This window comes from Hyperolius riggenbachi, chromosome 1 (genome assembly GCF_040937935.1).
Source record: "Hyperolius riggenbachi isolate aHypRig1 chromosome 1, aHypRig1.pri, whole genome shotgun sequence".
Lineage (NCBI taxonomy): Eukaryota > Metazoa > Chordata > Amphibia > Anura > Hyperoliidae > Hyperolius > Hyperolius riggenbachi.
Window position 1 is genome coordinate 546041005 of NC_090646.1, and position 14799 is coordinate 546055803.

The 14799-nt window shown below is 41.8% G+C and overlaps 1 protein-coding gene across 5 annotated transcripts in view; it reads left to right on the forward strand.

Moving 5' to 3' along the window:
• SEMA6A (semaphorin 6A) overlaps positions 1 to 14799 on the forward strand; it is a 321282-nt gene that overhangs the window by 164002 nt on the left and 142481 nt on the right. For all 5 annotated transcript variants that reach the window (XM_068247141.1, XM_068247149.1, XM_068247126.1 and 2 more), the window contains exons 10-13: positions 1557 to 1774; positions 5460 to 5591; positions 7522 to 7677; positions 11678 to 11854. In XM_068247141.1, coding sequence (XP_068103242.1) covers positions 1557 to 1774; positions 5460 to 5591; positions 7522 to 7677; positions 11678 to 11854 — 683 coding nt within the window. The remainder of the gene's footprint in view (positions 1 to 1556; positions 1775 to 5459; positions 5592 to 7521; positions 7678 to 11677; positions 11855 to 14799) is intronic.

Consider the following 14799-nt stretch of genomic DNA (forward strand, 5'->3'; position numbering starts at 1 on the left):
CTTTAAGTTAAGGAGAGATCTCTAAAGTTAACTCCTCAATCCTTAAATTAACTCCAGAATTCTAAAGTTTTTAAAAGGACTAAGAGCACCTCTCAGATCACCACTTGCTTTGTCCAAACTCCCCCTGGTATTGCCGCTCTAAAATGCATGGGGCCAGACGACTTCCAACAAAGTCGAGCTATGTGTGCAAAGTCATTATAACATAGCCAAGATGGCCCTAGCGATTTTTAAACTGAAATCAAACAAAAGCGATTTGGTGTAGAAGGGTGATTCAGGCATCAAATGGAAGCGGAGAGCACAAGCTACAGAAAGATTTGCATCTTTAGGTACTTTGCAGTACTGGTCAGAGTCTCTTTAAAGACAGGCTGTTAATTGACTGCATGTGAAAATAACTATAGAGGAGGTAACTTAAGGACTGAAGAGATAAGATAACTCTCTCACCATGAAAACTTATCTCTACACCTTATTAAGGCAAGATCGATTTGTGGTGGTAAGTTTTCTCTTGCCTTATCTCCAGCATGATCTTAGTGAATTGAGGCCATTTTCTTACTTTCAGGGAAACACGGTTATATATTCAGATGTCTACCTACAGTTGTACTTTAAAACTACTAGCAGAGTATAAGGCCTCTTGCACACTACATGCGATTGCGATTAGTTTTTTATACGATTCGATTTAAGTACTGCATGCTGCTACGTTTTTTTTATCAGAATAAAAAATCTGATTGTATGAAAAACGGAATTGCATGTAGTATGCAAGAGGCCTAACACTAATAGCTTTGATGTTCTGAGCCTAGCAAAACTGTAAATAGCTGCGTCCCATACTAGGACTAGGTTCTATAAAAGCCTGCTCCCGCCTACCTGTTGTGTATCATTCCAGCAGAAACATGCATACCTCACATAAAGCTGGGTGTTATGGCGGATATCACAACTCCAGTAGAAGCTAATTTTTCAGGCTCATCCCACACATATTGCAGTGAATATGTAGCACTTGAAACGATTAGCAAAACAAGCTTATAAATTCATAAGTGCAAATGCTAATTCTGCATAATCTTTAATTAAACCAAAACAAAATACTGTTAGAATGACTTCAGCGATTGAAATGTCATAGAGACTCCCTGCTTATTAAAACAGAGAGAGACAGCGGTGAGCAAAATGAGTTACAAAAAAAGGAAGATTGGAGGGGGGGGGGGGTTAGTGAAAGAGGGGGGACCCTCTGAAGATCCTCTGAACATTTATAGAGAGCAGAGATTTGGAAAAGCATCCAACTCTGTGCGTAATCTTCTCTATAAATGCAGAATGTGCTTTTGTCTGTGGAAATGGAAAGCTAAGCAGTCTTTCTAGAAATTAATTTATATATTGCAGACATCTGATCTTCCGGGGGATTTATTGCACTGCTTTAAATGGCACGGTCTTATCTCCTGCAGCACATGGTCTCAGCGCTGAATTTTCCTTTTGGTGACTATTTTCTCTCTCCAGAGGATTATATAGCTTTTGTATCCCATTACACGTTCTGGCGTTTTCTGTTGCTGCGGCTGAAATATTGTTTTGTTCTGCAGGTGGTGTTTCCAAGAGTTGCCCAGGTCTGCAAGAATGACATAGGGGGCTCTCAGAGGGTGCTTGAGAAGCAGTGGACTTCATTTCTTAAAGCTCGATTGAATTGCTCCGTCCCCGGTGATTCCCATTTCTACTTCAACATCCTGCAAGCTGTTACTGATGTTATCCATATTAATGGGCGGGACGTTGTTCTAGCCACTTTCTCCACACCGTACAACAGGTACGCTCCTGCCTCACGCTGTTCAGGCCTTTTTAATAATTCACTGCTCAGAATGATGCCGCAAGGCTGAGATTGTTCCCCTCTGTTTCTCAGCATCACATGCAGATTTGTTAAAAATAAGCTGGCATTTTGCTCCTGCTTATTGCAGAGTACTTAAAGGGGAACTGAAGAGAGAGGTATATGGAGGCTGTCATGTTTATTTCCTTTTAGACAACACCAGTTGCCTGGCAGCCCTGCTGATCCTCTGCCTCTAATACTATTAGCCATAGCCCCTGAACAAGCATGCAGCAGATCAGGTGTTTCAGTGGTTCAGACTTATAAGTCTGATCTGACAAGACTAGCTGCATGCTTGTTTCTGGTTTTAATCAGATACTACTGCAGAGAAATAGACCAGCAGGGCTGCCAGGCAACTGGTATTGATTAAAAGGAAATAAACATGACAGCCTCCATATACCTCACTCTTCAGTTCCCCTTTAATAATGTTGTATGTGGAAGCATTGCAACATGACAGGATGGTTACAGCATGGCTAAAATAATCACACATTGATTTCATAGCGAGCTATTAGGGACACCATAAATACTACTGGCCATGGCTAATGATGCTATATATGGAATCGATGAACTCTGTCCACATTACCGACTGATTATACATGGGGGTTCTTGATTTACACCAGGATTGGTGTTCATGAGAAGCTTGTTTAAATCAAACTTCAAATACATTTAAATACACCTGAGGTGAGAGGCTGACATTTCCTTTTAAGCAATACTAGTTGCCTGGTTGCCCTGCTGATCCTCTGCCTCTAATACTTTTGGCCATAGACCGTGAACAAGCATGCAGCAGATCAAGTGTAATATTTTTGTCAAATCTGACGAGATTCGCTGCATGCTTGTTTCTGGTGTTATGCAAACACTATTATAGGCAAATAGATCCACATGGTATTGTTTAAAAGGAAATAAATATGGCAGCTTCCACACACCTCTTGCATCAGGTTCCCCTTAACGGTGGTTGTCCATTGGCTTCATAGTGCATTTGTTTTCTCCACTGCATGAGTACTTAACCATTCTAATGGTGGCCATACATGGTACAATTTTTTTCATACAATCCTACCATTTCTATGTAGTATAAGGGAACTGCCTAAATTATCCTTTCAGTATATTCCCTTAATTTACCCTTATACTGCATAGAAATGGTAAGATTGTATGAAAAATGTGTACCATGTATGGCCACCATAAGTGTGAATCAAAAAGTAAACCTTTCTGCATTGTTGCCCACCCACCAGCTTGTTCTAAAGGTGCCCATACATGGTACAATTTTTCATTTTTCTTTTTTTGATTAGATAATTTAGTGCGATTGTTCAGTTAGATCGAATATAAAAATGTTTGATTTTCCCATTTATTCAATCTAAATGATCGAATCGATTAAAAGTAAAAAAAAAAAAAAAAAAAAAAAATTTTGAACAAGAAATTTGAATGATTATCCCGTTTTTTCGAGAAAAAGATTTTTCTCGAACAAACTGGATAATCCATCAAATTTCTTGTTCAAAAACATTTTTTTTTTTTTTTTTTTTACTTTTAATCGATTCGATCATTTAGATTGAATAAATGGGAAAATCGAACATTTTGTATCGTGTATGGGCACCATAATAGTTTACTAGTGACTTTGCATTTGTCTGGGCTTTCTGTGTTTCTCCAATGTTGGCAATGCCTTAGTAGTAACCTTCTCCTTCCCAACACCATCATTTCTTTTTACCTGGAACTGGAGTTGAATTATATTCAGGAATTATCTGAACAATATATGATGAGCACTGAGTTTACATGAGTGTCTTGGCACTTGCTTAATGGCCCATACTCACGGGCTACAATTGTCGCCCGTGAGTATGAGGAGTTGCACGGCTTCGGGGTTGCGCACACCGAACCGTTGCTCGTCGCTGTCGCCAGGCGATTGGCGCGGTCAATCGCCTGGCGACAGTTGCCGCCGCAACTGTCGCTAGTCCGCGTGAGTATGCGGACTAGCGACAGCAACAAGCAGGGAATACCTTGTGCTTCCAACGGGGGGAGGAACAACAGCGACAGCTTCCGCCGCATCAGTTGCCAGGTCCCTCCGCCGTGTGTATGTGGAGGGACCTGGCGACGAGCGGTCACCGGCCTGTCGAGCACACGCTCCCGTGTGCTAGCAACAGGCCATAAATGTAGCCCGTGAGTATGGGCCATTACTGTCACATTCCCTGGAAAGAAATAATTGTTTTACAACTAGATTAACGCCATGGCACTCAGTGGGACCATTGGGGACAATGAATAAAAAAGAAAAAGTTAACAAAAGTATAACAAAGGAAAGGGCATTGCAAGCTGAAATAAGGAGTAGGCATTTTGTTATTTTATATGGTGTATTGACCAGAGGAACTTTGTCCATTCAATATCATTTTGACAGCAAATCACACTATGAAAAGCATCTTTTAGAATACATTACCTTATACTTTGCACTGTATTTACAATTGGGAAGTTGCACCTTGGTAGTGGCAGTTTTGCCCGCTCTTGCGAAATGGTACGGAGGTCTAAATGACCTTTTTTCCCAATCAGTGCATGCCCCCTATGAAAAATAGACTGCAACTGCAGTGAGGGATTGGTATTTGTCACTTCCAGGTTATCTCCAGTTACCCAGCTTGCTTCTTTGCCAGCTGTTATAATTGCATGTCATTGGTTACAGAAGATCATGTGATGTAGAAATATCTTCTAATGAAATTTCAGAATCCCCTATCCTGCTCTCATAAAAAGTTTGTACTAATAGAATGTGTGGTTAACTATACCACCTGGAAATGCTTTGACCCTGCAATCCTTTAAGCAGACAGTACAACAAATCGGTAAGGGGCACTTTGAATGTCCTTTTATTCACAATTAAACCTTATATTTTCTTAAAGATTTAAAATTGAAAAGTAGAATTGCGAGTTGAATAAGCATTATATGCACAGCCTACAGTCTGTACAATATCTAGGGCAGGCAAGTTAAATGTTCTGCTCAACACTAGAATTTCCATCCTATAATTATCTTGTTTGATTTGGCAAACAAATTGACAGGTGCACTTTTACATAGAATAAAACTGCTATTAGAATGACTTGAAAAGCGCTGTAATGCCTGGAAATAAATCCCCTGACCCATCTGACCTGTCTTTTAGTAGTAGTCTACTGGAGAACACGAATGTCAAATGATGTCATTCTGACGGTGTCTTAATTGGAGGCTTTAGCATTAAGCTACATCCACGACAGGCCTAGATTGGCTCGGAGGCGCAGTGGGGTTTTTTTGTGAATTAACATTAGAAATGTGTTGATCATATCCACAAGCCAACACTTCAAAATAATAGGCCATCCTTTCCAGCAGCCTATTACCTAGTGAGCAAACCCCGTGCCAGTGATACTTCCTCAGGGGATTTCTTTCTTTGTAACTTCACTGTAATTAGGTCTTTTTATATACAGAATACATTGAGGAACAAGGCTGCTAACAGAAACTCGGCTGGCGCTACGTTTGTCTGCTTTGCATGGGATTGCCCCTAGTTAGCAATAGCGAGGGGGTCACAGAGTTCACAGCCAAGCATTCTGTGACAGAAAGGCCTCTATAAAGCATGTATTTCAGCTGCAAATTGTATTCATAACTGTGGAGTGACTAAGAAATTCTGGGAAATGTCACATTGCAGCATCCCAGGCTCCGCCGTCTGCGCCTATGACATGGCCGACATCGCAAGTGCATTCACTGGAAGATTCAAGGAACAGAAGTCGCCAGACTCCACGTGGACGCCGGTACCTGACGATCGTGTACCTAAGCCAAGGTAATGAATAAATCCACACAGTAAATAGCAAAGGAATTTTATATACCTGTTTTGAGAAAAAAAAAATTTGTTTTTTTTCAATTTTGTTTTAATTTTTAAGTATTAAAACACTTATTGTTTTGAGAATACAAATATAAAACTACAGATATTTCTTATTTTGATCTATCTGCGGCTTTGGTTTGCAGGATTTGTATCTAGAAATGTTGCTTGTTTTACAGCTGTGTAGTAAGGATAGGTCTGTTATGAACAATGGAGCTGAATTATGTGTTGGTGGACAGGAGCAGAGGTGGTAGGGGAGATGTGTATATTCTGGGTTAGCATGCAAGTTGCATATCTACAGTGTAATGCACTTGAAACAAAAAGAAAAACCGAGAGCCCAATATAGTGCAGTAAGTCTAACAATTGTTGGCGAAATAATTAAGTACAGAGGCGCATTGCCACTATTGGACCTTTTTGAGCTTGCACTCCTTGCCTGATGACGCGGGTTATACCTGCGAAACGCGTTGCGGAGTGCCAAAATAAATTATTTGCGATTTGAACAATCTCGATTGCCCATCATTTCAGGAGGTAAGTCCACCTGTACTCCTTTTTAGTTGTTTTTAGATCATTTTAACCTGCCTGGCGCCTCTGTCCAAATTTGCACATCTACAGTGTAAGATTCCACTACGCTGGACAATTGCTGGAGCTGCAGTATTGCTTTGGCTGAATGCTAAAAACTATTTGCATGTAAAGCACATTAGAACCAAGCAGGATGTGGAGTCTGACATATTTATTTCCTTTTAAACATTGCAAAATTGACATGACTTGTATTTTCCGCACACCAAACATCTAAACGACCAACTCATTTAAAGAGAACCCGAGGTGTGTTTAAGGAATGTTATCTGCATACAGAGGCTGGATCTGCCTATACAGCTCAGCCTCTGTTGCTATCCCAAACCCCACTAAGGTCCCCCTGCACTCTGCAATCCCTCATAAATCACAGCCGTGCTGTGAGGCTGTGTTTACATCTGTAGTGTCAGTCTCAGCTGCTCCCCCGCCTCCTGCATAGCTCCGGTTTCTGCCCCCGTCCCTTTCCTCCAATCAGCAGGGAGGGAAGGGATGCAGGCGGGGACTGGAGTTCTGCAGGAGGCGTGGAGAGCAGCAGACTGACACTATAGAGATAAACACAGCCAGCTCTGACAAGCTGTTTGTCCGCAACGTGGCTGTGATTTGAGGGATTGCAGAGTGCAGGGGGACCTTAGGGGGTTTGGGATAGCAACCGAGGCTGAGCTGTATAGGCAGATCCAGCCTCTTTATGCAGATAATATTCTTCAAACCCACCTCGGGTTCTCTTTAAATACTGCATGCAAAACACCAAACTGCATAATATAGCTGCATCACAACAAGTACGTTGTTCAAATGACTTTGTTACACTTCTGGTCAGTTGCAAGATATCATCCCTACAGTCATGTGAGTTGGTCCACCGGGCAACAGGGAATGAATGGGCAAAACCGCCTGTTATCAGTTTGTTGTCTCATTTGCCACACATATACATGGCTGATTGCCGTCCAACAGACCAACATCTGATAACAACCAGGTGGTTTGGTTGAGCGTGTGTACAGGCCTCCATAGACTCCAAACATGCAGATCAGGTGTTTCTGACTGGATTACCCACATGCTTGTTACAAGTGTGGCATTCAGACACTATTGATTTTCGAAAGATCAGCAGGATGCCAGGCAACTGGAATTGTTTAAAAGGAACTAAATTTGGAACAAATTTTCCCGATTTAAAAAAACAAACAAAAAAAGTATTCACAACTTGGATACGAACAGTATGATTTAATTTGTTTTGCGTAAAAGCATTGCTGAGGCTGTGGTCAGGAAACCAATGTTTACAGGACTCTGTAATTTGTGCTCTGTCTTATCCTCCTCCTTCCGCTCTGTGTTCCAGGCCTGGCTGCTGTGCTGGCTCCGCCACAGTAGAGAGATACGCCACATCCAATGACCTTCCAGACGACACCCTGAACTTCATTAAAACACATCCTCTCATGGACGAGGCGGTGCCCTCTATAGTCAACAGGCCGTTGTTCCTGCGCACTATGGTTAGGTAAGTGGTTTCCGAAAGACTTGGAACAGAATGTGGTGTGTGTGCACCGCTGTTAGGAAATGTGTGACAGGAGTTCTGACTGTCTGTAAACATCCATGCTGTTCTGCTGTTCTTGGCCTTTTTCCAACATGAACTGATGAGAGCACAGGGCAGATGCCACAAACGTCCCAGGGCTGCTTTCAAGATATGAAATGTCATTTCGGCTCTGCTAAAAGCAGATGTCAGTGAAGATAGAGATCAGAAGGTTAGCTCGCCTCATGTGGGTAGAAGGGGATAAAACTTTCAATATCACGCTGACATATTTGTGAATTTACTTTTTAAGCCATTACCCTCTGCCCCTTCTTGAGGTTCCGAGATTATCCCGATTAATAACATTTTATAGAAATCTGCACATCCTGGCACACCAGTGGCACAGAAAGCACCTCTCTGGAGAAGAAAAAGCCTGGAAAGAAAAATATGGTGCACATTAGCTGTTAAATGCTGTCGCAGCTGAGAGTAATGGAAGGAACCAAATTTAATTTTTGTGCTTCTGTGGTACACAGTATAATATAATCTAGTCCAGACAGACTGAATCATTGGCTTCTATAACAAGACTTTTGTAACTGATTTTTGTGTCTGTGTGCATCATAACAGTATATACAATATATTCCTGTCATTTGGTAAGTGTGCATTGTAAGGTGTTTAACATGTATTTATGCTAAATTCCAAAAACCTTGTCACATGATGTTTACCACAGCATTCAGTGCTTGATTGATTTTACCAGTCAATCTTTACTATAAAAGCTTGCTGCTATCAGGCATCCATTAGTCTTCCCTGATGTGTATGTAAACCGGAGTCCATTTCCTTAAAGCGGTATCGTCACCATAAAAATCAAATTTCAACATCAACTGGTCTGAGTGTATTAAGTGATAAAGATGCTAACCCTGCATTCAAAACTTTCAAAACCTTTTCTACTGTTATGATTTGGAGTTATCATATACCTTAGGAGCACTGGCTCTTCAGTAGTCGGTGCCAAAGAATTGCATGCTGGGGGTTCTTTTTATCTATAATATATTCCTCTTCTTCCCTTCCCTGCCTGCTGCTTATCTGAAACCTGATCCCCTACTCACTTGTGTTTACAAGCAAGGCTGAGGTGACTCAGCGTTTGGAGGAGGCAAGAAAAAAAAGTAAAGGGCAGAAATGACATCACGAGTTAGCCTTTACTGTGGGCAAAAGACATGGCCCCCACCAGGACCAGAATTCTCGTCATTTACTATATAACATTCACTGAAATCAAAACGTGGACAGTACAATACATGTGTTATATAAGTAGATCAAGTATTTATCTACTTATATATGTGTTTTTTCTCCTGGAATAGTATGGCTGATCCTACTGCTTTAAGGGCTAGTTTAGGAGGACAGTTGAAGGACACACTTACCCAGTACCACATGCATCACAGTGCAGATATCTACATAGTTGTTTGGGGTCAGCAGTGATAGACTGTGCAGCAACCACACCTCAAAACAGCCTTATGTTACACAGGTCTAAAGGTGGGTACACACATCAGATAAGTCTTTGAGTCTTTGGAAAATGAAAGATCACAGACCAATTTTACCCCCTTCCATGTAATGAGCCATACTCTACACAGTCTATTCTATTGAGCTGAACTCCCCATCAGATAAAAATCTTTGCAAGATGCTGCACACACAGATGATGTACACATGCAAAAGATCAGTATCTGCAAAAGATCCATTCCTACAAAATGCATTCATAGGGCCTGATTCACAAAGCGGTGCTAACAGTTAGCACCCTGGTGAAAAGCCCTTTATCACGCCTAAACTCTGTTAAGGCATGATAAGTTTAGGTGTGATAAGTTTAGGTGTGATAAGTTTAGGCATGATAAGTTTAGGCGTGATAAGTTTAGGTGTGATAAATTTTTAGGCGTGATAAGTTTAAGCACCAACTGGGTTAGCACCGCAGTGCACAGCTGATCAAAAGTTTTGCGCTAGCAAAGTCTGGTGCACTTTGCATAGAGTTTAATGGCGCTGCTTTGCGTGCGGGACTTTGCATGCGATCTAAACTTATTTAAACTTATCATGCCTAAACTTATCATGTCTAAACTGAGTTTAGGCATGATAAACATGGCTATCACGCCTAAAGTCTCTAACTGGGTTAGCACCGCTTTGTGAATCGAGCCCATAGTCTGATATCTGCAGATCTCATACACATTTAACGGACATTCATCTGCAGATCAGATCCACCAGGATGGATCTTCAGATCTGCAGATGATTGTCTGATCTGCAGATGAATGTCCGTTAAAGTGTGTATGAGATCTGCAGATATCATAGACTATGAATGCATTTTGAAGGAACGGATCTTTTTCAGGAACAGATCTTTTGCAGACACTGATCTGTTGCATGTGTACAGCATCTGTGTGTATATAGAATCTTGAAAAGATTTTTAGCTGATGGGGAGTTCAGCTCAATAGAATAGACTGTGTAGGTATGGCTCTCATACTACATGGAATGGGGTAAAATTGGTCTGTGATGTTTCATTTTCCAAAGACTTTTATCTGATGTGTGTAACCACCTTAAGGCCTCTTTCAAATGGGAAGCTGAACTGTGTGCTTGTCAGGCAGTTCAGCACCCCATCTGCCACAAGTGCCACTCAAGGGCAATTAAAATGCAGCCGAGTGGTAGCATTTTTGACACCATGCGTGTCAGTGCTTGAAATGCAGTGGCGTAACCCAGTGGCAGCGACCGCAACATGCCATATCAGAGCACAGCTGCAGCCACGCTGAGATGTCCACCATCAGTGCCCAGCAGGTGCAAGAGAGCAGCTGACAGGTGGTGAATTCACTGCCTTCAGCTGTTTGTATAAAAGAGGCCTTAGGCCTGGGGCACACCAAAACCCACTAGCAGATCCGCAAAATGCTAGCAGATTTTGAACCGCTATTTTTTATTTTTATGAGGCGTTTTGCTAGCGTTTTGCTGATTGCTGCTGCGGATTTCAGTGTAGCATATTTCATATATTGTTACAGTAAAGCTGTTACTGAACAGCTTCTGTAACAAAAACGCCTGCAAAACCGCTCTGAACTGCCGTTTTTTTCAGATCGGTTTGCGGTTTTCCTATACTTTACATTGGAGGCGGAAACGCCTCCGCAACCCAAAAAATGCCTCACCCCGGGAGTATGCGTTTCAGCAAAACGCCTCCCGCTCTGGTGTGTACCACCCCATTGAGATACATTAACCAAGTGTATCCGCAGCCGCAAGCGGCTGTAAAAACTCCAAAAAAAACCCGCTCAGTGTGCCCCAGCCCAAAGTGAGGAAACCTCTTTAAGCTGCCAATAGACACCCTGGCCCATATGCAATTACCTTTTTTTTTTTTCCTGAGTTTTCTCCAAGGTGATATTTTCACACGTCAATAAAATGCCTTTTGAACCACCAGAAACTGTTTGAAAAAAAAACTCAAAATGTTTTTGATAGCACTTTTTAATTTACTTTTTTGGTAATTTTTCAATTGCAAAATGCTGAAAGGTTATTTTAAAGAAGAAAACTCGAAAAAAAGGTAATTGTATATGGTCCACTTTTCTCCTTTCCCTCCATCTCCATAGTCTCTCCTCCACCTCCCTTTCTCTTCTCTACTGCTACTCTTTTTCTGCAGCTGGGTTTGGTCATTAGGCATTGCTAAATACTTTTTGCCTTGCAGCAGTCTCCCATGTTTAGCCCCTATTTAATATATCAACCTTACAGTACTCTCCATCTCCTCATTAAAGTTCCCATATTATAGTGTTACCATGTTAGAGATCCCAATTTGGATGGGGCGGCTTTTATTGTTATGGACTGGCCAAAATTGCAGTGATTGTGGTTTTTAACATATTGGTGTCATCCACATTCAAAATGTCACATTTTTTTGTTGAAGTTCTGCTGTAGTGTTTTAAATACATTTCTGTTCTAATAAAGTGCTCACAATGGCAAGGTCATGGGTTTTAGTCATGCGTGTGTTTAATTCTCTCCCTAGGTATCGCTTAACGAAAATTGCGGTCGACTCGGCTGCTGGTCCATATCACAACCACACTGTAGTGTTCCTGGGATCGGAAAGGGGAGTTGTGCTGAAGTTTCTGGCGAGAACTGGATACAGTGGCTTCCTTAGTGACAGTCTCTTCCTGGAAGAAATGAATGTTTACAATCCTGAGAAGTAGGTTTTGCTGTATACATCATTGTGCTGTTCTCCATTGTGCTGCCTTTCTGGCAGAGAGAGGGCTACATGTCAGTAACTGTCTGATAGCAGCGCACGCTGACCTGTAGCTATTTACCCTTCTGCAGAAAGCTTTTTGTAATGGCTAAAGGGCTACAATAGTGTCAGTATGTCTCAACATTATTGCAGTATGTGCTCTTTTATGAAGTACAGCGCTTACCACGTACCCCTTGCTGTGACTAGAATCCTCTCCACTACACTTTGACACATGTTTGTTAGGAGCATCTGTAAGGATTTATGAAAGCTTTCTGAACATTCCCTTATGTTTGTTTGATCAACTGAAATTACTTTTTAAAGTTTGTTTTGCATGATATATTGTATTCATGTGAAAAATGAGTATAGTGAATTGGTTGCAATACTATCAAGTACACCCTGAAAACCTACCAAAAGTGAGAGGGATATGAAGGCTGACACATTCATTTCATTTTAAACAATAGCAGTTGCCTGGCTGTCCTGCTGATTTTCCTGGTATAAGTAGTGTCTGGATTAGCTGTGTGCTTGCGATTGAGTCAGACGTCAGTCAGCGCATCTGATCTGCATGCTTGTTCAGGGTCTGTGGCTCAAAGTATTAGGCTGGCAGTACATTTGTTTTAATCGCGTGCATTTCCTTTGTGTGCTAAAAACGGCAGCGAAATCTGACACGATACAAGTCTATGGGCATCATTGCAAAACGCATCCATCTGCATTTTGTAAAGTTACTTTTCAAAAAGTGCAGAAGGTTGGCTCGTTCCGCATACTTTATGCAAATTACATGTGATTTGCATACAATGCTTTCCATGTGTTTTTTACAAAAAATACGATACTGTATTGAAGGGAAATTATGAAAAAGCAAAACGCAAACGCATGAAAATAATTTGCAAATCACAAATGCAAACGCATACAAAGACTTAGAACCAAAATCACAAAACTCAGAGAAGAATGCAGAAATGCACATGGTAAAAATCTCCTGGCTTTATGCATAGGCGTGTGTGCGCTCAGAGGCAGAGGATCCGCCAGGCAATTTGAAGTATGTCAGCCTCCATATGCCTCTCTTCAGGTGTTCTTTCTTACACACATACAAGGACTGACACCCATAAATATTGGGACTCTCATCCTCTGATGGCACTTTGATGTCTCAGCCTTAGGTGCTGGAGGACCTTGTCCCGGGTCTGATTTAACTTACCAGTAGTGATGGGGAGAGGAGGGGGTGGGGGGGGGAGTACTTTTATGTAATGCATTTGCAGGGGCTAATCAGATTAGGGAACTGTGGTCAATTAACCAACAACTGATTCATTTTATTAATTGTCACTGCTTAGTAGTGTCTACAGGTTTCCGTGTTTAGATGAAAGCTTTTACAATGAAGTGTATTCACCTTGGAGTCTCATGAATGGATACCGAAACATGAGGTCTTACGCTGGGGATACACAGTATGACCCGGCGGCTCGATTAGCCGCCGGATCGATTCCCGCTCGTCCCCACGGGTGCTTCCTTATCTTCCGCTCGACTCCCCGCTATTGTCCACCCACGGGGATCGCGCGGGGTCATCGGACCTGTCGGAAATTGTCAATCGAGCCATCAGCGGCTCGATTGATAAGGGGGAAAACATACCGTGTATCCCCAGCATAAGATAGTTTAACTGTTAGGCCTGGTGCACACCAGAGGAGTTTTTCTGAGCGTTTTGAGTTTTTAAATCTGCTGCTAATGTTATCCTATGTGTCTGTGCACACTGGAGCAATGAGGTTTTGTAAAAAAACCCATAGCATTACATTGGGAAGAGCTTTTAGAGGTTTCAAAAGCTCTTCCCAATGTAATGCTATGGGGTTTTTTACAAAACCTCATCGCTCCAGTGTGCACAGACACATAGGATAACATTAGCAGCAGATTTAAAAACTCAAAACGCTCAGAAAAACTCCTCTGGTGTGCACCAGGCCTAAGGCCTGGTGCACACCAAAAACTGCTAGCAGCTCCGCAAAATGCTAGCAGATTTTGAAACGCTTTTTCTTTTAGTGTAGCGTTTCAGCTAGCATTTTGCGGTTTTGTGAAGCGTTTTTGGTGTAGTAGATTTCATGTATTGTTACAGTAAAGCTGTTACTGAACAGCTACTGTAACAAAAAAAAAACGCCTTGCAAACCGCTCTGAAGTGCCGTTTTCAGAGCGGTTTGCGTTTTTTCCTATACTTAACATTGATGCAGAAACGCATCCGCAATACAAAATCTGCAGCAGCCCGAGAGTATGCGTTTCTGCAAAACGCCTCCCGCTCTGGTGTGCACCAGCCCATTGAAATACATTACCCTAGCGGATCCGCACCCCCAAGCGGATCGCAAACCGCAGCAGAACCGCTCTGGTGTGCACTAGGCCTTAGTCATGCTTTTAGTAGAAAACTTGGTGGCCTGGGGGTAGGACATTAGTGAAGGAAACAATAGAATGAGAGGCAGTCCACATATTTCTGTTCTATAGTGCAAGTGTTTCTTGCTGACCCTTTGCCTGTTAAGTAGATTTATTAATTTCCATTTCCAGTAAAGGGAAGTTATGAGAAACATAATTATCTGTAGGGACACAGACTGTCATAAAACCCAAGTGTGGGTCTATCGCCTTCCACTTAAAAACATTTTTGTTGCACAGTTTTGAAGAAGGCTTATCAGCCAAAAGCTTACCCTTTCTTTTTCTAGGTTAGCCAGTAAATAATATCACCCAGATTCAAAACTTCTTATTTAAACTTGGGTTAACTGTGGCTAACAAAACATTGACATTCTACATTATTCTCAACAGAGCATGGAATCTAAGCAGAAGCCTTGAAGTGAAATTTCTGGGCACGTCAGGGAATTTTTCCCAAGGACTTTCTACTGGTTAGGTATAGTGATGGTCATGTCTTGGAGAACTCATGGAGAAGCATGTGATTTGTTTGA